We start from the raw sequence: 27,800 nt of genomic DNA on the forward strand, positions 1-27,800 counted from the left end.
TGCCTGGTGCAAAGCTGGAATTTTATAATATCTACCGCGTGAATGAAAGAGTGGAGGTTAAGTGGCACCTATGCACTTTAATTCAGGGAAAGGAGAAAAAAGTCCAAGCAAAACAATTGGGGATAAATATGAGATAAGCTCTTCAATAGACAAGAGGATAAAGTACTGTTTCAGGAAAAGAAACTCATTCCACAAAGTTTATGATTCTACTGCCGGAAGTTGTTTAAATTGTTTAATCATTTAGAAGGCTGGTTGTAAATTTTCAAAATCAGGGCATATTTATTCTGAAAAAAAATTTTTTCAGGCACGATTTCTCAGGTTTTGGAGTAATACAGTTAATAGCCGGCAGTGTCCTTCTAGACATATCATTTTGACCTTTGACTCTCCCCTGTCCTTGCAACTTTTGAAATGATTTTCATGATCTTGAGGCAAACAATTAAGCATATTACCTTTAGTTCTAGTGCAACAATTTCCCCAAGTTGGTGAATAGGGAGAACAATAGTAAAATTGCTTTCTGGTAACAATTTGCTTTTTACCAATATCTTGAGTAGTAATAATATTAACATAAATTTTAAAAATCGCTTTTGGAGTGAATTTGTTAGTAGGGAGAAAAGGAAGTGAATTTTAAAAGTAATATTTTCATATCATGACAATATGATATTATCTGGATGTGAAATATGATTATATTAACATGATATTATTTGGATATGAAACAAGAAAATATCTAGATCAAATAATATATTTCTAATAATGTTAAGTTAGAGAAATTGAAGAAAGTTAGAAAAGCTAACATCTGGTTATGTCTCAACCACAAACACGTGAATCTCAGCAGAGCTCAGGTTCCTTTGTTGTAAAACAAGAGAATTGGACTAGACAAATTTCAGCTACTTTCAAATTCCAAAATTCATGTCTCTATGTTTTTTAGTTAATTAAAATTTCACTTGCCAGAAATGGCCTCACTAACTCACTTATTCATGGCATATTTTAAACACTTGGACATTAGAATTTTTAATGGAAATATACAAACATATATAATACTGTAGGGTGATGATGGCCCAAAATCTAAATTAATTAATTGTACCAACCTTTACAATGTATTCGCACCAATACTTACAGGTTCAACTACTGCTGGTTCTCCTTTCTGCCCTTTTTCTCCATATCCACCATGGCCATTTATCTGTTGAGTGAAAAATTCAAGCAACCTGTCTTTAAGTAATTAAGGCCATTTAAGTACTTTTTAAGAAAATTTAATTATCTGAGTGCATTTAAAAACAACCTATTAAAATGTGGTTTTTTTTCAACAAAAACCTATTGAATGTTTAGATACTGAAAACATGAAAAGGAAAGCATAATGAGCATTAACGCAATTCTTGAATGAGATGAAACAATTGTTTGTTAAAGACCTATTACAGAAAGATAAAGACATATGTAGACTTCACTTACTATTCCAAGGCATTATGCAAAAAGTGTCATCAAATTAAATTTAACGAAATATAGGTGAGGGGTGAGCGGTGGGAGAAATGGGTGATGGGGGTCACAAAAATAACATATATGGTTCTGTACTGAGCATCACCAGAAAATTCTTCTTTCAAAATTAAAAAATAAAATAATCTGGGACTACTGGGTGGCTCAGTTCGTTAAGCCGCTGCCTTCGGCCCAGGTCATGATCCCAAGGTGTTGGGATCCAGTCCCACATCTGGCTCCTTGGCTCAGCAGATAGCCTGTTTCTTCCTCCCACTCTGCTGGCTGCTCTTCCTGCTTGTGTTCTCCCTCTCTGATAAATGAATAAATAAAATCTTTTTTTAAAAATCTAAAAAGTCAGACTTACTATCCAGAATAATAACTATTTTAATCTTATCAATGACAAAACAATTTGGATACGATTCTATCCAAGACTATACTTTCAATTGAAGACTCTGGTAGTATAGGCAGAGCTACAATGGCTGAAGATTTCCATGAGGAAGAATCTATCAAGATGTCCTGGGAGGAATAAATATTCACAATTTACATAAGAACACAACTTGTACTTTATACTTGAAAAAACATCAAGATAAATGTGAAAATACTCCAAAAATAAGACATACAATGACGCAGGGCATAACACTGACTTACGCTTGTTTCTGTGATATCTGTTTCTGCTGGAACACCTGGACCAAAGTCTTCATTAGTGGGACTTGTTGGTTTATCTTCATATTCTTTATATTCATAAAAATCATATTCGCCTAAATCTCCATCTACCAGCAGGTCAGAGTCCCTGCCGTCTATTTCTTTGTTTTCATATAGTGTATCCTTGGAATTTTTCCTCTGGGAATCATAATCCTCTCCAGTTAGATATTCTTCAGTAAATACTTCTTCAACTGGATTTGGCTATTAATTTAAGTTGCAAGGAGTTGAAGAACATGAAGTTTACTATTAGTAAAGCAAGGAAAGCATTTGCAATTACAGTTTGATGGAATGTGACGGGAAGCAATTTAAATGTTACCCAAGCAAGGCTGAAGGCCGAGAAAGATAGCCTTTCAGTATCATTGAAAGAAATATTTTTGTACATTGGTATGTACAAGGAAATATTGCTTTCAAAGTACTTTTCCCAATAAACTGCAAATAGTCACATGGATTCAGCATGTGTATTTGCTTGTTAGTCAATTTTATATTTACTTTATAGTTTGAGACTTGGACAATGAAATATGCACTAAATTAAAGCTTTGCTTAATTTTCAAAGCTCACAGATCATCATTATGAAATATAACTGCTACCAGAAAAAACATGTAAATTTGACTCTCAATCACAAAAATAAAATATTAATGCCAATAGTGAGACTTACCATTGTGATTTTTACAGAGTATCTAGTATATAAGGAAGTATTATATCACCAAAGGGTTCTTTAAAGCAAGTAAAATATAAATTATAGCCTTCAAAATTCAAGACAATGAAACAGACTATGTCATTGTATGATCTCATAAAGAGCAGAGAATAAATATACATTTACAAGTAAATTTTATATCAATAAATACTCCCTCAGAGATAAAAAATAAACCTAGTATAATTTTCTTTTTCACATAATTAATTATTTATCAATGGCATAAATCTGCATCATAGTTCTCATGTAATTTTAGCTATATTATGATTTTGATGAGATTCAAATTAAATAATTTATCTTGCTCCTTTTTGAATTTCATTTTAAGTAACTTGATTTCTATAACAGTGAATCTAGATGACAGAACAGTATTGAATAAATAAGTAGTAGTATGCAAAATCATGAGAGTAAAAAGTGGCTAAATGATTAATTTAGCAATTATTAACTAAAATAAAATGTCCAATAACCATAATACTTTTGTATTCTTAGACAAGGAGGGCATACTATCTATAAGGGATGAATATTATTCAAAATCCAAATTTGCTATGTTCATAGCTCTGATCTAAAAAAGCTAGATAAATTTGGTTAGATAAATAGACATCTTAACTCAAGATAGCCATTTCTGGAAAACGATCATTTTGGACCAGATGAAACCTAAAATCTGTTATTATTCTAAAGTATGTGTTTGCATGTAACACACCACTGGGTTTTTTTGCCTCACTGAGACACTTGTCATCTTTTCATGATAAGGTTGTATGTCTAGTTTGAAATTCAGGAACATTGATTTATACCTGTACGTGCTTAAACATTTTCATAGGAAAGAATGAAAAAGAGTAAGGTATATTAATTTAATTGTAAACATCACACTCCTAACAAGTTTGGAAATGTAAAAAGCTACTAAAATCCACGAAGTCTACATTTTGTCAAGAAGTCTGCTGTCATGAAAATGCATGATTTTTGGTCAGATGAACTAAATTCTAATTGTATCATTTCATGATACAATTTTCACTTTAGAGGAGTCTCCTCACAGAAAAATCATGTTGTGAATACCTTTCATCACAGCATGTTGAGAAGCTTACTCAATCCCAGGAACAATCAAGAAAATGATAGCAGCCAATTCAGTTTAATTAATTTGTGCTTGCATGAAGCAGAGAATCATGCAAAACCTGAATTGACTGATTTTAAATGACCTGTTTCTAGTAAGAGTGAACCAATGTTGTTGTTCAGGAAAGGGAAAAAAAGATGGAACTTCCCACGAATTATGGATTCTTCCAGAGTGAAATGTATTAAGAAATATTACACACTTAAAAAATTTGAACTGTGATTTAACAATGTCAATGAGCTTACCTCATTTGGTCCAGATACATGCCTAGGAGCTTCTGTCTGATAACTTTCTTCTGTTCCATAGTTGTATTCTTGAAAATCATCAACAATATTTGCCTAGTGATAAATTCCAAAGAAAAGCAATTATAAAAATATAAGGCAATCCCAAATTTAGGGGAATCATGATTTAACTGGGTTATCGGATTAGCCAATGAGCATTTATCTAGTTGGGTTAGGACAATGACTCATCATCAGAGATCTTCCAGTTTATCTAGGAGAGATCTTGATTGTTTTTTCTTTGCTACCTTTACCCCTAGTTTGGCTTTTGCTGCTGCTTGATAACTTTTCTTCTTCTTGGATGCAAATTTTTCAGATTTAGGGGGTGTAAACTTTTGGGACTTTTCCTTTGAGTTAGTGGCCACTGTTCTCGTCTTCTTTTTGAAATTGGATTTCTTTTTCTGTAAAATGTGGTGAAAGATGGAATGGGAAACATAAATAAAGTGAAAAAGGAAATGAAGAGCATGGACGAAAGGAAGGACAAGCAAAGCAAAATGAGCATCATTCCTTCAGGACAGCTACTGTCAAATAAAAATCACAGTTATTGGTTCATAGAAATCGGGGGAGTGAAAGGCTTATGATGAGTTCAAGGAACAGCAGACGTAAGAAACCAGGGAATGACAAACAGCAGCAGGACACCATTCACAAAGGCACTACTTTGTTTTTACCTCCGTCTGTGCTATTGTCTCCTCAGTTACAGTGGGTGTCTCTGTTACAAATTCAGCCTCCTTATACTCTGCTTCCCCATACTCATAGTCATATTCCATTATATCCTCAGGTGCATACTACATCGCAAAGGAAAAAATATCAGGCGATTTTGTTAGTTGCAGGTAATACTAACAACAAAGTGGTAACTGCCTTAACTTTTACTTACAGTAAAGGTTAAGAGGCAAGGAAATGTTGTTATTTAAATGTTTTTTTTAATTACAAAAAGTGTTATACCATCCTATATAGAGTACAATAACACAGGAATGACAAAGCAGGTTTTCTAAGAGCAGAATCGTGGTTAGGGCTGTGAGGAAACTAAAAATTTTGAACTTTAATTCAAACTTAATTAATATTCAAAACTTTTAGTTAATGGCTTTTTTTCAACACAGCAAATATGTGCTTGGTCACAGTTGTTAAATATTCATGTTAATCTTTATTTGTAAAAATTGCTACATAAGAATTTGTTAAAATTCCTTAAGGATTTTGCTGTAATGTCAATGGGTACTTTTTTTTTTTTTCATTAAACTACATGCTTAAAATTTAAAATATGGACAGTAGTCTTTCCAAGTATGATAGAATGTTTATGTTGTGAATCATAAAGGGGAGAGGAGGAAAGGAAATGCAAGGAGCATAAAATTAGTCTAAACAGAACGCTGGAACTAATGAAAAAATAAAATCTAAAATTTATTTAGAAATCTCTAATTTGCTATAGACAAGGTCAAAATGAGCACAAAATACTTGTGAAACATTACAGATTCAAAAGTTAGATCTATTTCTAGTTAATACATTATTTCTGCTTTTAAAGATACTGCTTTTTTCTCTATCAAAAAAGCACAGTACCTAGACCTCATAAACTACTTAAACCTAACTCACATTGGAAAATAGTATTTTATACTAGATTCTTCTGTATTAAAATAACTTAGTTGGAAAGAGATATGTTTCTTAATAGAGGCATGTACAAGACAATCATACATATTAAGTGACAAGGAAAATAATGTATTAATCTTCAAAGCCAACTATCTCTATCAAAACTTTAATTTGTAAATAAGAATATAGTTATCATGAAACATATTAATCATTGGTTTTAATCAAAATAAATGTAAATATACTAAGGTCATATATATATAATATATTAAGTAGTAAACTCAACAAACTGAATAGTTAATATAAATTATTTATATTAATATATATTAGATATATATCTTATCTATAACATAGATATAGATATTATATATATATGTATACATACATATATATATACGCTAAAAGCAACCTATTTGGAATTCCTCAGCTTTATATTTGGTAAAATTCCAATTTACTCCAACTGGATTTCAAAAATGCCACAAAAGCCTTTTTGATCTGCCAATAAATAACTGTTGACCATATGTCATTTAGAAAATTGTGATCACTGTACCTTCTAATAAGCTCTATTAACTACAGCAATGCAAATGAGTGCAAATTTCACAGACCTATAATGAGACGTGTCTAAATCTGATCCTCTAGCAACATTATACATTTCGCCTTTTATGAAACATGCTCACTACAGTAAACTTTCTAGATGGTTCAACTGAAGGTCATATTGAAATATAAACATAAACTTATCTTTAGTTTTCTTTACGGCTGTCAAAACTCTGATTTGATTAAATTAACTGAAATGCATTCATAATTCTATCTACTCAGTAACAGTTTGATTATCAATGAATATACAAAGTACTTCAACAAAGCTTTATTCTAATTGAATTTGTACAGAATTTGGTAAATTAGAAAAATGCATGTATAGAACACTGAACACTTGTTTCTTCATGCCTCTGCAATCAAGATATAATACCAACTACTTCTAAGAAAGTTAATGTAAACATTGTTAATAATATCATTAAATAGGGGCACCTGGGTGGCTCAGTGGGTTAAGCCTCTGCCTTCAGCTCAGGTCATGTTCTCAGCATCCTGGGATCGAGCCCGATGGGGCTCTCTGTCAGCAGGGAGCCTGCTTCCCCCCCTTCTCTCTGCCTGTCTCTCTGCCTATTTGTGATCTCTCTCTCTCTGTCAAATAAATAAAAAATTTTAAAAAAATCATTAAATAAATAGAATGATTAAATATTGAATTTAGATACATATTAAAAAGACATAAATGCTGACTGAATATTGTATAATGAATAATTTTTTGTAGTTATGGCCAATCATGTTGGAATAAGAAATATTAGATTTATACAGCTACCAGCTGCCAACTTCAAGTAAAACATAAAAAAGAAAAGATTTAATAGTCTATGTTGTAGAGTTTTAAATTAAGGCAGACTTTTCAAAATCAGGTGCATCTATAACGAGTTTTAAAAACATAAGACAATAAACAAAGACACAAAGGGCTGATTTTTCAAATGCATAGTTTAATGCATCTTACATGAAGCACGGTATTCAGAAATATATCAATATATACCAACTTATGTCACTTTTTGTTGTTGTTGTTCTTGTAAGAGGAAACATCTAATCTCCGTAAATTTCTCCTCTTTTTCAATTCCTTCCAAATAATGACCAAGCAGACTAGTTGTGATTATGGCATACTGGAACACTTCCCTAGACACTAAAGCACATCTTTTTCTTAGAGTCTTTCAGGAGTGAGTGAAGATCACCACTTCTATTCTTACCTCTCTTTTTTTTAAAAGATGTATTTATTTATTTATTTTAGAGAGGTGGGGGAGGGGTGAAGGGAGAGGGAGAGATCTCAAACAGACTCCCCACTGACCATGGAAACGAGGTAGAGCTTGATCTCATAACCCTGAGATCACAACCTGAGCCAAAATCATGAGTTAGACCCTCACAACTGAGCTACCCAGACACCCCTGCTCTTATTTCTTTATCTAAATAACACCCCCTTCGTGGTGGTATTGAGTATACTTGGCGCTAGTGTACATGAAGCTTTATAACCTATTTTTGGAGATGACCATCTATACTTATTATGGAATTTTGGGCTGCCTTGAAAACAGAGAGAACTGGCTGTGATCAATGAGATGAATATATGTAAAAAGACATGCAATGATGGAATGCTTTCAGGTTTGATATGTGAGTAGCCTAGCATTATTTATATTGCATGAGGAGAGAGGAGAGACACATTTCATTGTAACACATTCAATATAGAAACTGGTAAGTAATGCTATATTTATTATAGCATCACCCAACTGGATTTCCACACAGTTCGTGTTACAGCAATACATTGTTTTTCTTCTCAAACTCTCCTAGTAAAAACACGTTTGACTTCTTAAATATACATTATCAACAACTAACGTAGAAAAGGGCAAATTTATTTTAAATTTTACTTTTTTATCTAGATAAAAATGTATAAAAACTATTTTGCTTTAAAATAACTCAGTTTAACTGACATGATAGCATTAAAATATAGTAATAAAATACCTCAAGGTGACATTTTAAGAAAGCATACCTTCATTCTTCCAAAAATCAGAGCCATATCTGTTGCTAAAAAGAACAAAACTTATCTTTCTTAAAACAGGAGCAAAATAAATCTCAGCAATCTCAAACATGTATACCATGTATAAATAATATAAATTTTAATACTGAATCATCACATAATCTCTAAGGTATAAAAGCCCTAAACCTGATGATATTTAACTATCCTCTTGGAATTCACAAAAAAAAAACCAAACCAAAACAACAACAACAAAAAAAAACCTTTTAAATAAATCTTGAGGGAATTAAAAGACTGAGACACAGGAAAACTGTGAAAAAATCAATCACAACTACCCAAGCAATTTCTTTTTTCTCTCTCCTATTTGCTTTTCTGTCAGCTTCTTAAGACTTTATCCTGTTTTAAAAAGAACATTAATATTAAGTTATGGAAAAGATCAGTGCAACAGAATTCACTATCGTACTTTAAAAAGAAAAATGATGTCAACAAATCTATCTCAAGCACTTAGATGGTAAAATTCTAACGGAACTCACATGCAAAAATAGTAATACATTAAAATAAAAAAGATCCTAACCTTTTCTAAGTAGTCAAGCTCAAAAGATGGAAACAAATAATACATTTAGAAAGTAAGAATGCTATATGAGCTATTTTTAGACATTAAGGCAGCCTTGATGTTTTCAAACTTCCAACCCCCTCTCTTAACTCTTCACCTTGAGAAAAAAAGAATCTAAAAAAATTGTTTTGCTGCCAACTAAAGACTAAATTCCTTCCAGTTTGCTTGTTTTTTTAATTTCCAGAAGATCCACATCAAAGGATTTTACCAAAAATCTGGATAAGGGTACATTGTACTGTATTTTTTGTTTTGGGGAATATTCAATTCTGCCAAAATTGTTATGGCTATGCAAACTTACTTTTTGGTCTGAAAGAGAATAGGGTTAAATTTCATTATGGTAAATTTTCTTGCAAAAATGGCCTGGAAGAAGGGTTTCACATTTGAATTTCAAATTAAGTGACATAATAAGAATCAAAGTACATGAATAGTTTTAGTTACTGCATTCAGATCATACTGCTTTTCATTTTATTACTCTTTATGTCAAATTTTGTGGAAGACAAAGAAAACATACATATCAGTGTAGCCATGCCCAATAAGAAACAGAAAAAAAAAATCTCTCTAAATACTCAACACAGCCTGAAACTTTAAGGTAGCTCTAATGTCACTTTCTCATCTACCTGAATTGCCAAAGGCAAGTGCACCGGAGTATATGTCACCGTTATATGGAGGCTGTGTCAATTATCTAACTGCCAAGGGCAGATATACAGCTTTTAGATATTTATGTAGCAGAAATATAGCTTTTAGATAAGTATCTTTTTCTCACCTCCCCCAGAATAAAATATGCTCATATACACACATACAAGTGAGGTATCTCTATTTATCAGAAGTTTAAGTAACAGGGTACTTGAAAGGAAAAACACCCAAAATCTTTAAATCACTCTTCCTAGAAATGGTAAAACACTATTAAATGCAAAGTATACGTTAATTAAAACTGAATAATAGCGATAAGCCTCAAAACTACAGGAGTAGGTCTATACCATTAAAATGAGAAAACGTGCCCTGATGTTACGGTCCTCACCTCATCAACCTGCGGTTCCTGAGCCTGAGCAGCCTTGGGCACTGAAGAGTCACAGTCTGGACTATAATGCTCACAGTAGTCATATGCAGCTTTGGGGTCACCTATGATCAACAGCTGCTGGATGTCCCCCTGTCAAGAAATAACCATGGATGTAGTCAGCATATTCGGATATACATAGATCAGAGCAAGATTTACTCTCGGAAACAATGTGTAGTTTATTGTTTAATACCTGAAGAATTATCACTTACATTCAATGTTAAAAACAGTCTTACAGCACAAAACAAAAAAGCAAGGGAAAAAGAGAAAGACAGACAAAGAAACCAAGAAACAGACTCTTAACTATAAATAATAAACCGATAGTTACCAGAGGAGAGGTGAAAGCAGTATGGGTAAAATAGGAGATGGGGAGTGAAAAGCGAGCTTGTCGTGATGAGCACAGAGTAATGGAATTGTGGAAACACCATATTGCACACTTGACACTAATGTAACACTGTATGCTAGCTACACTGGAATTAAACCAAAAAGCTTAAATAAAAAATAGTCTGATAGGATTAAAGAAAAACTCACACCTGTCTTACAAATCAGCTATTAATATTAAGCTGTTATTCTATTATTCTGTGGTTTAGACAATCTTTACTATAGGCATCCATTTGTTAAAACTTGATTTTACTGCATCCAGAGCTTACACTGTATAAAATAAGACAAAGAAAATATAAGTAATAAGCTGATGAAACAGTAAGTAAAATTTAAAACCTGTAGATATATAAAGATAGTAATATATTGTCAACATAAACTACAGAGTTCAATCAAATCAAAGGGAATTATTATTATTAGACAAATTTATATGAGAATTTTTAAAAGAAAATATAGATCCTACTATTGTGTTCTCATAAAGGAGTTGGTATCAAAAGGAATTCCTATTTACAAAGATGGGTAAGAAATGTAGAGACCAGAAAATTTCAAATTATGAATAAAAAGCCAGAAATTTGAGATATTTTTATAAAGAAGTAATGGAGCATCTAAGCATACATTAAAACTCTCTTATTTTGAATTCCACATAATTCTAATTTAAAAAATTACAAAAAAATAATTACAAATAATTAGTAACAGGATTATCTAAAGAGTTTAATTTCAGGAGATTCTGGAAACTGGTTCTGAAAACTGTCTAAGCAAGAGAAAAACTGTAATATTCTGCTCCTGAAGCAATCTATTTCCACAGGGTCTAATTCAACATGTAACTAGTTTCATATAAAGCCATGGGTCATGGCCATATCAATTTATAATTATACTCAGGCCCAGAAGAATTTTTGAGTCAATAGTCATTTGACTTGATGATTAAAGTCCTTGTAATTTTGAGCACATAAGTCTGATCCATAGAAGTCCTGATTCCAATTTGAATAATTTCAAAGTTATTCTAGCTTTTCTGCATGTTGTTAACAGGAGTGACATAATAAGAATCAAAGTATAGCCTAATGAAAATATAGAAAATATAGACATTAAATTTTAAAAGTCTCTTACAAAGAATCCCAGGAGAGAATTTCATCATTTCATTTAGTCATTTCATTCAATCATTCATTCAAACAGTGCTTTAATAAACCATAAGAGACTATGAACTATTGAGAACAACCTGAGGGTCGCTGGAAGAAGATGGCCTGAGGTGGTCTATATGGGTGATAGATATTAAGGAGGGTCCTTGTGTTGAGCACTGGACTTTATAGATAAGTGATGAATCACTAAATTCTACTCCTGAAACCAATATTACACTCTATGTTTAACTAGAATTTAAGTAAAAATTTGGAAAAAAAGAACAGTCTTTAATATGGTCAAGTAACACCCAAGTAACAAAACATCTACTTTACTTCCCAGTAAAATATAAAAAGAAAGCAGAATTAGCAAATACTCATCTAAAAACTACAATGTTTATAATAGTAATACTATTTTAGTGTTCCAACTTGAAAATTATTTCCATGTCATGAGTCAATATAATCAATCAATCAAATTAGATTGTTTCTGAGATTTTTTTTTCAGGATTCTTTTTTGTAAATAGATAGAAAAATCCCTAATATTTCTTTTATGCCCATTGATTTTAAATATGCTTACATATTTAACTAATATAAGTTCTTAAAATTTATTGATAGCATCTCTCAAATATTAGCTGATCAATTCAGAACACTGAGTAGCCACAACTAAATTATATACAAATAATTATATAGTTATATAAATTAATAATAATAAGTAACAAACAGAACTCTGAATACACAGTTTTTCATTCTGTTGTTAAGATAATAATGAGGCATCACTGAGAACATCTTTAGTGCTGCCATAACTGAGGGTTTCAAGTAGAAATCCTGACGCTTAGATTTTCTCCCAACTTTGCCATTAACTATGTGGAATTATGCAAGTCCCCTCATTCATCTTTGGTAAAATGAATACATGTAGAGATCATATCTAAGGTCCTCTCCAGAACTCCAGAATTCATATTTAAGTATATGAAATATAATGAATCAAGTGAAGCTGTTGCTAATACAGAAAAAAAAAGTTGCTATCTTATAAGCATATGGTATTTTTAAAATAGTATATTTTTGAGAAGAATTCTGGTTTTCTAAGTCCTTACTTGACTTCATTAAATGGAATCCTGCCAATCTTTCCACTATAAATTCCTATTTCAGGTATTTAATATTTAGCCATAAAATACATTACTGGAAAGAAACTGAAAAATTCAGTTAAAAAGCTACAGTATAATTTTCCCCAGAAGGTGTTTTACGGTATTTTATGTTAATCATAGGACATGCCGTGAGACAGTCTGCAGATAAACAGAAGCACCCTGACAGGATGAATAAACTGTAAATATTTAGATTCAATAGTCACAAAAAGTTCCACAGCTGGAAAAGGGTGAAGTTACCAAGTAATATTGGCATCTGCAGCACATGAACCATGAAAAAGACATCCTCCTCCTCTGATGACCTACAAAGCCAGACTTGGAGTTGATGCAATTACCTTGCTATCTACAGCTGTGTCAACTAGGTCTCCACGGTAGAATTTGCATATAGACAGGATGAGACTAAGGTGGAAAGCAAAGCAAATGTAAAAAAACCAAATGGTACCCATCTATAAAGATGAGGTTCTTCTAAACGTCACATGCAGTGAAAACAATACTGCCATCGTTTTATCAGGACCAATTAATAAGTAATAGCATATTTTCCTTTGACAACTATAATATAATGCACATATTCTGATAATTTTTGTTCGGTTTGTTTTCTCTTTTGTTTATGTGTTTTGTTTTTTTTATGCATGTGTGTGTGTGTTTATAAAGCCTAGCTACTTCAAATTTTGATGCAATGAATAAACTACATCGTGCTCTATAACATACATAAGTAAGACACATTTAGCTTTTTCCCATGTATAAAATCAGTTTAATTTAAAAAAATGTGATATAAGAGATTGGACTGATGTTTCAAGGTCAAATGTCAATATGCCACTGTTAAGTGTCTGAATTTCCAAATTCAACTGCTCATCCTATGTGAAGTCAACCAGTGTTTAGTTGGTCAGTTCCCAGTCTAAGTATCCACTGAACTGAACATCACAGCAGCTGATTCCTGGAATGTGCAATGGAAACTATGCTCTGATCAGCTGTCATGTTCAATTCAATGTGACCTGAGAATGGATTATATGCTTGGAACAAAATCAAATCACAAGAATGGCAAGGAAACTCAGATATAACCAAAACAGCAAATGGAGAGGCTGGATCAATGTTCAACTACCGCTGTTCAAATAAAGAGTTCATTTTTAACCGGTTTATGTATAAATAGTCTCTCTTGAATGTCAGTCTAGCAACTAGTATCTGTATATATATATATATATATATATATGTGTCTGTATAGTGTTTATTTTTCTATTTTTCTGAAAATTTATTTATTTATTTGTGAGAGAGAGAGCGCACAGAGGGAGAGGGAGAAGCAGACTCCTTGCTGAGCAGGGAGCCTGAAAGGGTCTTGACTCCAGGACCCTGGGATCATGACCTTAGCCGAAGGCAGATGCCTAACCGAGACACCCAGGCTTCCCACCATGAAGCTTTTAATTCCACTTGTAATCTTGGATGACTCAAACTTTTCATATTAAAACTTGGATGTTACTTATATTCTAAGAGAATAATTCACTTTTTTAAAAAAGATTTTATTTATTATTTGACAGAGATCACAAGTAGGTGGAGAGGCAAGCAGAGAGAGAGGGGGAAGAGGGCTCCTCCCTGAGCAGAGAGCCCCGATGTGGGGCTCGACCCCAGAACCCCGAGATCATGACCTGAGCCGAAGGCAGAGGCTTAACCCACTGAGCCACCCTGGTGTCCTGAGAATAATTTATTTTTGATAACATCAGAAAAAATAGATTTCAAGTATCTATAGATGATGTCCTCACTGAATTTCATAAATTTCTAGAATTAAAAATTTCATTTCCATTAATACTAAAGTAAATGACACAGCTGCAATTGTGTTCTATAATGTCATCTAAACTGCAAATTTCCCATAACACATTCTTGTCCCCGTTATTTACAACAGGTAGATATTTCAGTGGGAATGAATGTTTTTATGAAATGCTTCTTGGAAAAACCTTAATGACATGTTATGAGCACACATGAGTTAGTTTGATGAAGAAGATGCAGAGGGAAATAGCACTAAATAGAAAAAGCATCTTAACCAAAGTTTTGGAGGTGTTAAACAGCATGAGGAAGTCAGAGAAGTAACCACAGTGCCCCGTAGTTGAAAGGAAGGCCCTATGTGATGATAATGAGTAGTGAGGGTTGAGAGTGGTAAAGGGGCGACAGGAGGAACAATTAAAAAAAAAAAATCCTTGTTATATGAACTAATTCTAGAAGTTATGGAGTGTCATTCAAGGATTTTGAACAATGGAACAAATTGATCAATGCTGTATTTCAATTAAATCATTGACAACATAGGGAAGGATGATTTGGATGCAGCCAGTTTGGAAGCGTGGGAATCGGTTAGGAATCCACGTAGTTAAGTGCTGAGAAATTAAACTAAGCCAAAGCACAAATGAACAAAGGAGACATTGAGCTGACATATTAGGGAAAAATAACTGCAGGGTTCAGAGACTGGGCGCTAATAATGGAGTGGGTTGAAAATGGCAGGAAAAATGAAGAAAAGTGCATTAGAGAGGAATGGAAAGCAATTCTTTAGTTTCTGGAGTGAGCAACAGCAGGATGGCAAAAAAATCATTTACTCAGTTAAGAGACATAATAAATAAAAGGAAATATTTGGGGATGAGCCTCTTAGGTCTACAAAATGGAATGGTAATTAATGATGGTTTCCAGAATAAGTTCAGTTTTTCTTCCAAGAAAATTGTCTTCATTTACTTTTGAATTGTGTCCCTCTACTTGCAGATTGTAAGGTTTATTACTGAAGCCAAAGCGAGCTACAGGAATCAGTAAGAATCAGGAAAAATTTCCCTTTATCTGACAGTACATACTTCTCTTTCTTGTAGCAATTTATGTGCATTTTCTCATTGCTAATCAAAGATAAAATGAATTTGCCCAGACTTAGTGTTTCGGGCTCAATTGTGTGCCCCTCAACCAACCCAGATTTATATAGTTTTTTTTAAATCTTAACCTCATTGTGTAAACTTATTTGGAGACAGAACCTATAGAGAGATAATTAAGGTAAAATGAAGTCATTATGGTGGGTCCTAATTAAATACAACCAGTCCCTTTGTAAGGAGATTAGGACACAGACACAACCAAAAAAAGACTACATGAAGACAGAAGGAGAAGCAAGTCACCTACAACATATGGAGAGAGGTCTCAGAAGAAATCAAAATCAAACCTGCTAACATTTTGATCACAGTTTTAGCATCCAGAACTGTGAAAAAAAATAAGGTTCTGTTGTTTAAGACAGTTAGTCTGTGATATTTTGTTATGGCAGCCCTAAAATACTAATACAGACTGAATTAATACTCGTTTGTTTTCAGGGTCGCCTGGGTGGCCCAGTGGGTTAAAGCCTCTGCCTTCGGCTCAGGTCATGATCCCAGGGTCCATATCCATTTATATGACTATGTCAAAATGCATTTCAATTCTTAAGTGAAAGGTAAAAAATTAATCTACAGATGTGATGGAATTCCTATAAAAGTATCAGTGGCATTATGGAATCACAAAAGACCCCAAATGGAATAGATTAACAGAATAGAATAGAGAGCCCTGAAGTAAACGCATGCTTTTAGGGTTAATTAGCCTACAACAGAGAAGGCAAGAATATACACAATGGAGAAAAGACAGTATCTTCAATACATGGTGCTGGGAAAACTACACAGCTACATGCAGAAGAATGAAACTGGGCCACTTTCTTACTTCTCGTACAAAAGTGAACTCCAAATGGATTAAAGACTTAAATGTAAGACCTAAAACAACAAAACTAGAAGAAAACAGAAGCAGTAAACTCTCTGACACTGGGCTTGGCAATATTTGGCGGGGGGGGGGGGGGTGGTGGTGGTAATCTCTATCTCCTCAGGCAAGGAGAACAAAAGGAAAAAAAAAACAAATGAGACCACATCAAAATAAGAAGTTTTTGCACTGTGAAGGAAAACAACAAAACAAAAAGGCAAGGTACTAAATAGAAGCAGATCTTTGCGAATGACGTATCTGATAGAGATTAACATCCAAAATATATAAAGAACTTATACAATTAAATATCAATGAACAAAAAAACAATCTGATTAAAAATGAGCAGAGAAATAGACATTTTTTCCAAAGAAGATATACAGATGGTCAAAGACACATGAAAAGATGTTCATTATCACTAATCACTAGGGAAATCAAATCAAATCCATAGTGGGATGTTACCTCTTACTAGCTAGAATGGCTTAAAAAGTATTGCGCGCACACACACACATATACACACAAAAGGAATAACAAGTGCTAATTATGGTATGGAGAAAAGAGAACCCTCATGCACTGGTGGTAGGAATGCAAATAGGCATAGCCACTATGGAAAACGCCATGGAGGGCCCTCAAAAAATTAAAACTAGAACTATCATATGATCTTGCAATATCACTTGTGGGTATTTATTCAAAGAAAATAAAAATGCTAAGATATACAAAGAACATATGGTGTTGTGTGTTTATGTGTGTGTGTGCATGCACGTGTGATAGATTATTACTCAGCCATAAAAAAAGAATGAAATATTGTCATTTGCAACCACACGGAGACCTAGGGATAAGGGAAACAAGTCAGGCAGAGAAACACAAATACCTTGTGATTTACTTGCATGTGGAATATAAAAAGCACATCAAATAAACAAACACAACAAAACAGAAGCTGACTTACAGATACAGAGAACAAAATGATGTTTGCCCAGGGGTGGAGGGTGAAAGGCAATTGATGAAATAGGAGAAGGGGATTAAGAGATACAATCTTCCAGTTATAAATTAAATAGGCATTGGGATATAATGTATATCACAAAGAATACATTAAAAAACCTATATATGGTGACAAATGGTAACTAGGCTTATTGTAGTAATGATTTCATAATGTATACAAATACCAAACAATATGTGGTATATTATAACTAATATAATATTATATGGTAACTGTACTTCAATAAAAAACAATTCCTGGTTCTATCTCTTAACTCCATATCAATGAAATTATATTCAAGTCCATCTTCCTGTCAACAATGGAAAAAAGAACAGAAAAACATATTCCCATCAGAATTATATATGTGGGGGCACCTGGGTGGCTCAGTGGGTTAAGCTGCTGCCTTCAGCTCAGGTCATTGTCTCAGGGTCCTGGGATCGAGTTCCGCATCGGGCTCTCTGCTCGGCAGGGAGCCTGCTTCCTCCTCTCTGTCTGCCTACCTCTCTGCCTACTTGTGATCTCTGTCTGTCAAATAAATAAATAAATAAATAAATCTTAAAAAAAAAAAAAAGAATTATACATGTGTATTTGTATTTACATCAAAATTACATCTTCTGTAGTTTGCATTTCATTTTGTCAAACTAATGCAAATCAACAATAAATAACACATTTAGTTTTTTCTCAATTTAAGAAAACACATGTAAAAATTTAAATTACAAGTTTGAAAAATACTGAGATGATTCTCAGATCACAACAGGATTTTTCATTTTAAAATTTCATTTAAAAATGAACATTAAATATGCATCACCAGAACTTAATTCCTCTCCCTAAATAAATTTATCTGATACTTTATACAAAGATCTATTTTCTTAAAAATATAATCGAAAGTAATATTTAAAAATCTAAAAGTGGAATTTTAAAATAAAATGGAAATCATCTTGAGACTTATTTTTAAAAATAATTTTAGAAAAAATCATCTGGATAAAAAAACAGCAGACATTATTTAATATATTTAACTTGTTTTTCAACACAGACTTAAAGGACAAGTTCTTATAACTCATGTCAGCATAAAGGTCAAATATGGTCTTTGCATGTAGGTACGATTTTCACTGCCTGACTCATAAAGTTAAGAGCAGAATTTGACATTTACTTTCTATTTCATAGCTTTTGACTTGGCAGTAAATTTTGGACTTATTTTTAAAGTAAGTATCAAGTTTTGAATATGAAAAAACATGATAGACTATTTTCATCATTCCATAAAGAGTTTAATAGTTGAACTGGCACATATCTAAGCAAATAAGCAAATAAGCCTGATATTTGGAAATGACTTTTTAACATACCAATTTAGCATCCCGTTCTTTTATTGCTTATTGCTAGAGAAAATATCTCTCAGTGGATGAAGTGAAATCACTGACTGTAGCATCTCTATGCATTCATTATTCTCATCCTATATACAGTGATACTGTCCAGAAATAATATAACTTAAAAAAAAATATTTCCTTATACTTACTATGTTCCACTCCTCTACCATGTAACAATGAATGATACATTTCCTTTAGTGAATTGAAGTTTTATGAAATCAAACTGGCCATTTTATAAGATACATAAGGCTAAGAGGATTTTTTAAATATGCATATAAATATATAAAACAATAAATATACCTTTTATTCTATTTTAATTTTGAAAAAAAAATTTTTTTCCATGTCAGTGTGAAAACTTCTTAGCTCATGACAGGATATAGCCAATCTGTACATCTGTCTATTAAACAGTGAAACACAAGGGTCATGCTTGCAAAGAACTATATTTTTCTTAGATGCAAAAGCAAACTTGCTATGCAAACTTCCTAATCTTAGGAGGTAATGTGTACCTCGCAATCTTAGGATAAGTTACATTTTTTCCCAAGACAAATTTTATATATTAGCATATGTGATAATTTTTGTTAACAGGCAGAGATAAATTATTAATTATGAATTACATATTCATAATGTATATACATTCAATATACATAATGAATTACACATTCATTGTAACTGACACAGGAATTTAACAGCCAGATAACTTTGAGAATCTTTTTCCTTGGCTGTTTACTAATCATTCATCTATGCATTCAGTCAGCAAATATTAAAGCAAAGTAACATGTTAGCTCTCTGGATAGAAGGAAGAGGAATAAAAAGGGAAAACAGACTCAGAGCCCATTCTTAGATAGCTGACACCCTGATAAAGAAGATTAATAATACATGAAACATAACATATAAGAAACATATTTCTTTAGCACATACCATATTCCACTTATAAGGAAGAAAGAAATTGGGCAGCTAGGGGTTAGGGAGAGTGGGACAACTTCTGTATGGGAAAATTAAAGGAACAGTCCAGAAAGGCTTGGCATAAATGACACAATTTATGGTAAAGTATCCAGTTTCTCTTTTAAATATAGAAGTGCTTGGTACTGGGTGCCTGGGTGGCTCATTCAGTTAAGCATCTCCCTTGGGCTCTGATTATGACTCTAGCGTCCTGGGACTGAATCCCACATAAGCAGGGAGCTTCCCTTCCCTCTCTTGCTCCTGCTTGTGTTCTCCCTCTCTCTCTGTCAAATAAACAAAAATCTTAAGGGAAAAAAATAAAATAAAATAAGAAAGAAGTGCTCGGTATTCTTTGTTGTCCCCTAAATCCTAATTAGTTGTATTTCTCTCTCCTACTGTGTGACCCCAAAATCCGACCTTTAGAGCCCACATTATGAGACTACCTCTTGCAGATTCCAATTCAGACAATGGAAGTTACTACTTAGAGTTTGAAAATCAGGGAAAGAAGGAGGTCAGATGATTTTCCTCATACTTCCCAGACTTATCACAGCAGTTTGGCCCCCTTATTACTATTACCATTTCTGGAAAACCCTTCTGCATGGCCGCAGCTTTCAATGAACTCTTTACCACTGTTTCTGCCATTGCCTGTTGAGCCCTAGGAAAATAATGCTCATCACCAGTTTCCCCAGCCTCCTCGTTCGCACCTCTGTAATCCCCTCAATAGAGACTGTTTTTCGCTGAAACACAGTGTGGACTACAGGGAATGTGAGAAGTTAGAGAAAGACCATATACTTAAAGGCCTTAAAACAGTAACTGACATCTTCTTTTTATGGAGGTACTCAGTTTAAGGGTTTAAACAATCAAGACAAAAGGCACAGTTTATAGTCTAGGCGCCTCCACTTAATCAGCTAATCTATATTGTTCAATTAAAGCCACTCAATAGGCGCGCATGGGTGGCTCAGTGGGTTAAAGTCTCTGCCTTCGGCTCAGGTCATGATCCCAGGTTCCTGGGATAGAGCACCGCATCGGGCCCTCTGCTCAGCAGGGAGCCTGCTTCCCTTCCTCTCTCTCTGCCTGCCTCTCTGCCTACCTGTGATCTCTGTCTGTCAAATAAATAAATAAAATCTTTTAAAAAAATAAAGCCACTGAATATAAACTTCAGGAGAGCAAGAACTTGTCTGTTTTGTTCTCTAGGATTTCCATAGCTCCTAGATAAACCTAGACATCATGGATACACAATAAATATTTGTTCAGTAAATGGATCTCTGGCATATTTGTTCATCATTACAAGACTTGAGTTCAACATCTGTAAATTGAGAATACTATTACTTGTCCGTATTTCCCACAGATTCTTTAAAAAATAAGATGTACTTAAACAGTTTTTAAAATGTAACATGTTAATAAATATAAGGTATGATTATTACAGGATTTGAAGACAATTAAAGGAGAACACATCTTTGAATGGCAAACTTCTAGACAACGTGTCTATCAACACTATAAAATCTAAGAAATGCTGCTGGAGAGTCCTTTTATAATTGTTTCAATAAAAAATTCCAAAAAGAATTGAGTTTCAGGAGACTAAAAGTCATTATTCTATAAGTAAAGTCCATCAGGAAAAAACATAATAGAAGAAAAAGCAAATACATTTAGCTAAGCAGTTTCCAGCATGTGCCACTGTAAAAGCAATAGTTTAACAAAATTATACAATGTTGGGGTGCCTGGGTGGCTCAATCGTTGTCTCTGCCTTCAGCTCAGGTCATGATCCCAGAGACCTAGGATCAAGCCCCGAATCGGGATCCCTGCTTGGCGGGAAGCCTGCTTACCCTTCTGCCTCTCTGCTTCCTCCCCTCTTGCTTATGTTCCCTCTCTCTCTGTGTCTCTCTGTCAAATAAATAAATATTTTTAAAAATTATACAATGTTTTCATAAGATACACCCTGAATCCTGAAACTTCTGTTCACATTTGATACTAGAGCTTTATTATGAGGTATGAACTGTCTTTGTAGAGGTTTTTGATTGTATATCCAGGAATAAAACTGACATTAACTCTCAAACACAGCATATAATTCCCAAGAAGTAACTACCATTATGAGAAAATTAATTGAAAAACTAGGCTTCTGGTCTGTCAAAGCATTAACTCTCATCATGTATTTTTTTCAAACATGCCATACAGTTAATGACTCTTTCTCAACTATTTTGTGTGGAAAAGGAAAGCTGCCAAAATGTTTAGAATTTTAGTGTAATTGAAAAATGGATCAGAAATCACATCTGAGCTATAATTCAAAGGAAAGAATGAGGGAAACCACATAATCACAGACAGAACTGCCACCCACACGGGACTTTACATTTTTTGGTGTCCCAACAGCATAAGAAATCAGTTTTTAAGAAAATGAGTAGTGTTCTTATGTTACTAGAATGTACCACTATTTGCTAATTACCAAGTAATACAGAAAATGCCTAAAATTGTATGAAACACAAACATAGAAAGTGCATATTTATCTTATACTTTCTTCCTTTTTTTTTAGATTATTTATTTATTTGACAGAGCAAGAGATCACAAGTAAGCAGAGAGACAGACAGAGAGAGAGAGGGAAGCAGGTTCCCTGCTGAGCAGAGACACCACCCCCCAACCCCCACACCGATGCGGGTCTTGGTATCACTTTCTGATGTACTATAGTTTATTTTCTCTTCTCTGGAACATAAGCTCCAAATGGGTAGGGGCAGGGGTTTTGCACTATATCCACAGGGTCTAGAATAATACCTGAAACTTAATATTTTTTAGTGAATGAAATAAGTGTCCTTTCTAGTGTGTATTAATTTAAGAGATAAAGATCAAATATATCAAACAAAGAAGCAGGAGGCAAGGTCTCTTATCTTTTTTCCTAACAATTTTATATTTTTATTCATTATTTTATCTTGAACAGAGCTATTGGTAGTTATCTTTTAGTAAGAAACCTTGTTAGAAAGTGTAAGATAGTGGCGCCTGGGTGGCTCAGCGGGTTAAGCCTCTGCCTTCTGCTCAGGTCATGATCTCAAGGTCCTGGGATCGAGCTGAGCATGGGGGGTGGGAGTCTCTGCTCAGAGGGAGCCTGCTTCCCCCTTTCTCTCTGCCTCCTGTTCTGCCTACTTGTGATTTCCATCTCTCTGTTAGAGGAAAAAAAAAAAAAAGATTTGTTTATTTTTAAAATTTTATTTATTTGTCTGTCAGAGAGAGCGAGCAGAGGGACTGGCAGGCAGAAGCAGGGAGCCCAATGCAGGGCTTGATCCTAGGACTCTGGGATCATGACCTCAGCCAAAGGCAGACACTTAACCCACTGAGCCACCCACGTACCCCTGTGTTTAAGGTTTAGAAAACAGGCTAACAGATGGGCAGGACAAAAGTAGGGAGATCAGTTGAAAGGCTCTTGTAATTATCCAAGGAACAGGTAACACTAATAATTATAGTACTAAATAATACTTCGTTGACACTTGCTGTATCCTTGTCACATTTCTAAGAACTAAGTCATATTCTAAACAGAAATGAACTAGGTCATGCCTTAAAAAGATCTCATTTCTAAAATATTTACTTAAAACATAATTTAATAGTCCATATATTCTTATATTCCTTCAAGTGAATAATAATCTTATATTAACGCTGTGTTTACTCTAATGCTTGAGAAAAGTAGAAATATGGTAAGACAAGATTATTTTGTCTACAGGATAATCCTATGGCCATTTAGCCAATTTAAAGCTTTATTTAAAGTACATAATTCATAAATCACAAAAAAGAAAATGAAAGACTTCTAAACTTAGCTAAGATTCGAAATAGCTCATGTTTGCCAGAAGGAAACACCAACTATTTACTATCTATGTAAGACTTAAAGTATTTCTCCTCTCTCCCTTAATTAACTTCACATAATCCATTGGTCCCCAAGCCCTGTCAGTTCTACTTCATATTAACATCCTGAAGCAAGGCCCTTCCTTCTGTTTCTTCTGTCACAGCTTTATTTTTACTCTAATATCTTTCATGTGAACTGATGTTTCAACGTATCAGGGTTTTTTTTTTTATTCTCTATACCATGGTCTCCTGATTCTACCCTAACTCCTTCACTAACACACACACACATACACACGTTTTTAAAAAACAAATCTGAATTCCTCCACTTAAAGAGATATTTCATGATCTATGGTTTAAAGTTCAGCCCACTCAGCATGGTGTAAAACATTGTCCACAAACGGGCCCGAACACATTCAACCAGGTCATGTCCCAAATGCCCCCAAACCAAATTGTATTTCTCAGATCTGCTGTGCTCATTCCAAACTTTCATCTTTTGCTCGTATCCCCTCATCTTTAAGTATCTCTTTATTTTTCAACACTTTGAATATAGTTGTTATTCCCTCACATGAACGTTTCTATGTCTTTATTATGAACTCAATCATATCTTATTACAAGTATTTATTTATGTCTCTATATCAATTATTTAAGCACAATGTTTGGCAAACGATGTTTATTCTGCTTCAACAGGGAATAGTCCACTACTTAATAAACAACTAACTTCCAAATGGCATATGTTAGCCTACAGCTATCCCTGCCCCTTTTCCTCCCAGACACTTCTAAAGAAGTCTTCACCACCACCAGGGGCAACACTCATTCATATATTTACTAATATTCAGTGGCTCTAAACACTGTGTCAAACTCTGTGCTGGTGCTGCTGCTGGAATATCTAAATTAATAGACTATAAATCTTGCTTTCAAGGAATTTATAGTCTAATGAGAAAGCTATACAGTAATAGGTAATTATAAAACAACATGGTAACAGAGAGATGACAAGAACAAAATTCAAAATGGTTTCTTCTTTGAGAAGTTAATAAAATGCTGCAGACTGATAATAAAACTTAAAAGGGAAAATGATAAGGAAGACAAGTATCACTTTCACCAGGGTAATCAGAGATAAAACTTTTAAAAGGAATAAAATAAAATGTGACATTTTATTGTTCACGGTGGGCAGTGATGCACTAATCAAAAAGTAAAACACTGAACCAAAATGGCAATGTTCCTTTTAGAAGAAAAAAAAATACCCTGTGTAACTGGTACTCTGGATATTCTACAGAGCTCTGAAATCTAAATCCACCATCAAATAAATGCTACATTGAATTTCTTAAAATGCTTTCAACCACAAATCCTGCTAAATATAAAATTATACTAAACTATCAATAAGTCCCCAAATGTAGCCTGTCATGTTCCTATCACACTACAATGGTACAGATCAAATCACAGCTTGAATGGCAACAGTGTACCACATGACTGTTGTATAATAAAATGCAGTGATGTCTAGAGAAGACTGCCAACACTTTCTACAGCATCACTGAAGCTTGCTCATAACTAATGTGGCACATTTTTGTGTGTTGACCCTCACCACACTTGTCATACCAACTCAAAGTGCAGCAAAAAAGAATGTAATTATACATCAAACAGCCAAAAACAGATGTTCCTTTCAGACTTAGCTATGGATAACTCTCTTAAAAAAAAAAAAAAAAGGATTAACCCAATGTTGGATTTTGATCTACTGGTATACGTGGTGAGTATTAGACTCAAATATTTCCTAAAAAATGAAAAGCTAAAAGGTGAATATCTTACTTGTCAACACAACTTTGTAAATAATAATTAGCACCAAGTATAAATAAATCTGACCACTTCTAAATTCGTTCAAGTAGCAAAAATTTGCTTTATAAAACTGCTAGTATAAGATATTGCCATTCAAATTCATTGGACTCTTTCTGGATGAGAGCCATAAGATCCCTTTTTAGAAATTACTGCATGTGTATTTAGTTTTTCTATATATTAGAGAAATTCAATATGTCTATGAATACAGTGCATCTTTAAAGCAGTGTTATTGCTGAATCCTAATATTATATGGGTGTTTAGTGCATGCCTTGGGATTTTTTGCTATAATTTGCATTGAATGTGGGTTTGTTACAACCAAGTTTTACTTGGACTGTGTTTGAATATCAACCCTAACAGATTTGTACCTCATGTTTGGTATCCACATTAGGTATTTCTCTTAAAAGTGTCCATAATCCCTGAAATTTATAAAATAATTTTTATGTCTTACTACACTGAACAAAACATTAATCACAAAGCAGATTCCAGACAATGTTCTCAACAATTAAAAGAGCCACAGTTACATTCCCAAATATACATGTTAACTGAGGATTCACAGAACAAGAACAAAGCTAAATAACTGTGGTAAATTCAAAGCTTTGTTATTTTTCTGTTTTGCTGACTCTGTGCTATTTTGACAGAGTAAGAAATACAATTCCATTCCAGAATGACATTTCATTCTTTCTTTCAGTTTTTGAAGTCTTCTTTAAAATAATATACCAGAAGCTGCAGTTCTTTACAATGCCAAATGTAGCTGCTATGCTAGTTATGTATTTGCTGTTTTCACCTAATTTCAGAAAAAATCAACAGAAGGAATTTTTTTTTCGCTTGTAAAACACTAAGTATTACAAGACACAGCTATAAATGTTTTATACATGTTAATTCACTTAATCCTCCAATGTCTCTATGAAAGAAGTGCCCCAGGTATCCCATTTTACAGATGAGGAAAAAGACACAGAGAGGTTGGTTATCTTGCCCATCATGTCCAATGTGATTAAATTCCAAATCCAAAAATCAAACAAGGGCTATCTGGCTCCACAGTCAATACTGCTAAGTACTGTGAATGTGGTTAAGAGAGCAAAAACTTGGGGAACCTGGGTGGCTAAGGTAATGATCTCTGAGTCTGGGGATCAAGCCCCACATTGGGGTCCTTGCTCAGCAAGGAATCTGCTTCTCCCTCTCCCTCTGTCCCTTCCCCTGCTCATGTTCTCTTTGTAGCACACACTCTCTCATCCTCTAAAATAAAGAAATAAAATCTTCAAAAAAGGGCATAAACTTCAATGTCATTCTCACCTTTTTCATTTAACCGTTTCTGCACTTTTTAGTTGCTGAATGATAACTGTGCCTTCATCTTTCATTCCCCAAATGGAACAATGGAAATGACTTTATCATCTGGATTCACTCACATTCACTTTTCTGTTCCTAAAATTTGTATTATATGAAAGATCTTCTAAATATATACAAAGTAAGAATAAGATTTAAAGAAATAAAATGTAAAGAATATAGCTTTCTGTTTAGAACCTAGGTTGAGAGCATATAATGATAATTTTTAAATACAGTGATAGTTTACTTTTTTCTTCCTTAATAAAAGAAGATCCATACAGAATTAGAGAAAGGGAAGTACACAGCTCTAGCCCCCTTCCATGTGACATCTAAAGCCATATTTAGCTATCCTGCCCCATCTAGTGGGGAAAAAGAACTGAAAAGCATTAGTATACTTCACAATGCAGGGTATTAACAGGTTCAGTGAAAGACAGAGCTATTCATAGGACTATAAAATGCTTCCCCTCCCCTTGCACGTTACCAGTATATTACTGAGGTCTTTACCAAATCTCTCTTATCCAATATATAACGTCCATTTTTCAACAAAAGTTTAAAAGGCATACCAAAAAGCTAAATTCACAGTTTGAAGAGACAGAACAAACATCAGAACCACAAGATTTGACAAGATTTTGGAATTGCCCAACTAGCAATTTTTATGAACTACTACTAATATTCTAAAGCCATTATGGAATAATAATTTTAAAAAAAGACACTATTCAAGAACAGATAGATAATGTAAGGAGAGGATGAAATTTCTAAGTATGAATCAAAAAGAAATGCTAATGGAGCACCTGGGTGGCTCAGTTGTTAAGCATCTGCCTTCAGCTCAGGTCATGATCCCAGGGTCCTGGGATCAAGCCCTGCATGGGGCTCCCTGCTCTGGACAGGAGGCCTGCTTCTCCCTCTTCCACTCTCCCTGCTTGTGTTCCCTCTCTTGCTATGTCTCTCTCTGTCAAATAAATAGATAAAATTCTTTAAAAAAAAAAAAATGAATGGCTAGAGTTTGAAAATGAAGAATGTCTTTGATGGACTTATTAGTAGACTGCACATGGGTAAGGAAAGAACCTCTGAGCTTGAGGACATGATAATAGAAACTTCCAAAAATGAAAGCAAAGAGAAAAGAAATTGGGGGAAAAAAGAACAGATATCCAAGGAGTGTGAGACACCTACAAAAGATATAACATACAT

At 33.8% G+C, this 27,800-nt stretch overlaps 1 protein-coding gene across 2 annotated transcripts in view; it reads right to left on the minus strand.

Annotated features, from left to right (window-relative positions):
* COL11A1 (collagen type XI alpha 1 chain) overlaps positions 1-27,800 on the minus strand; it is a 201,271-nt gene that overhangs the window by 126,439 nt on the left and 47,032 nt on the right. The window contains exons 5-9 of one of the 2 annotated variants that reach the window (XM_044238784.1): positions 9,989-10,117; positions 4,483-4,635; positions 4,202-4,294; positions 2,113-2,367; positions 1,115-1,177 (exon numbers count right to left, since the gene is read on the minus strand). In XM_044238784.1, coding sequence (XP_044094719.1) covers positions 1,115-1,177; positions 2,113-2,367; positions 4,202-4,294; positions 4,483-4,635; positions 9,989-10,117 — 693 coding nt within the window. Of the gene's footprint in view, positions 1-1,114; positions 1,178-2,112; positions 2,368-4,201; positions 4,295-4,482; positions 4,636-4,902; positions 5,020-9,988; positions 10,118-27,800 lie in introns of both variants that reach the window. The other variant, XM_044238783.1, reaches the window with a different exon arrangement.

Source organism: Neovison vison, chromosome 2, assembly GCF_020171115.1.
Source record: "Neovison vison isolate M4711 chromosome 2, ASM_NN_V1, whole genome shotgun sequence".
Lineage (NCBI taxonomy): Eukaryota > Metazoa > Chordata > Mammalia > Carnivora > Mustelidae > Neogale > Neogale vison.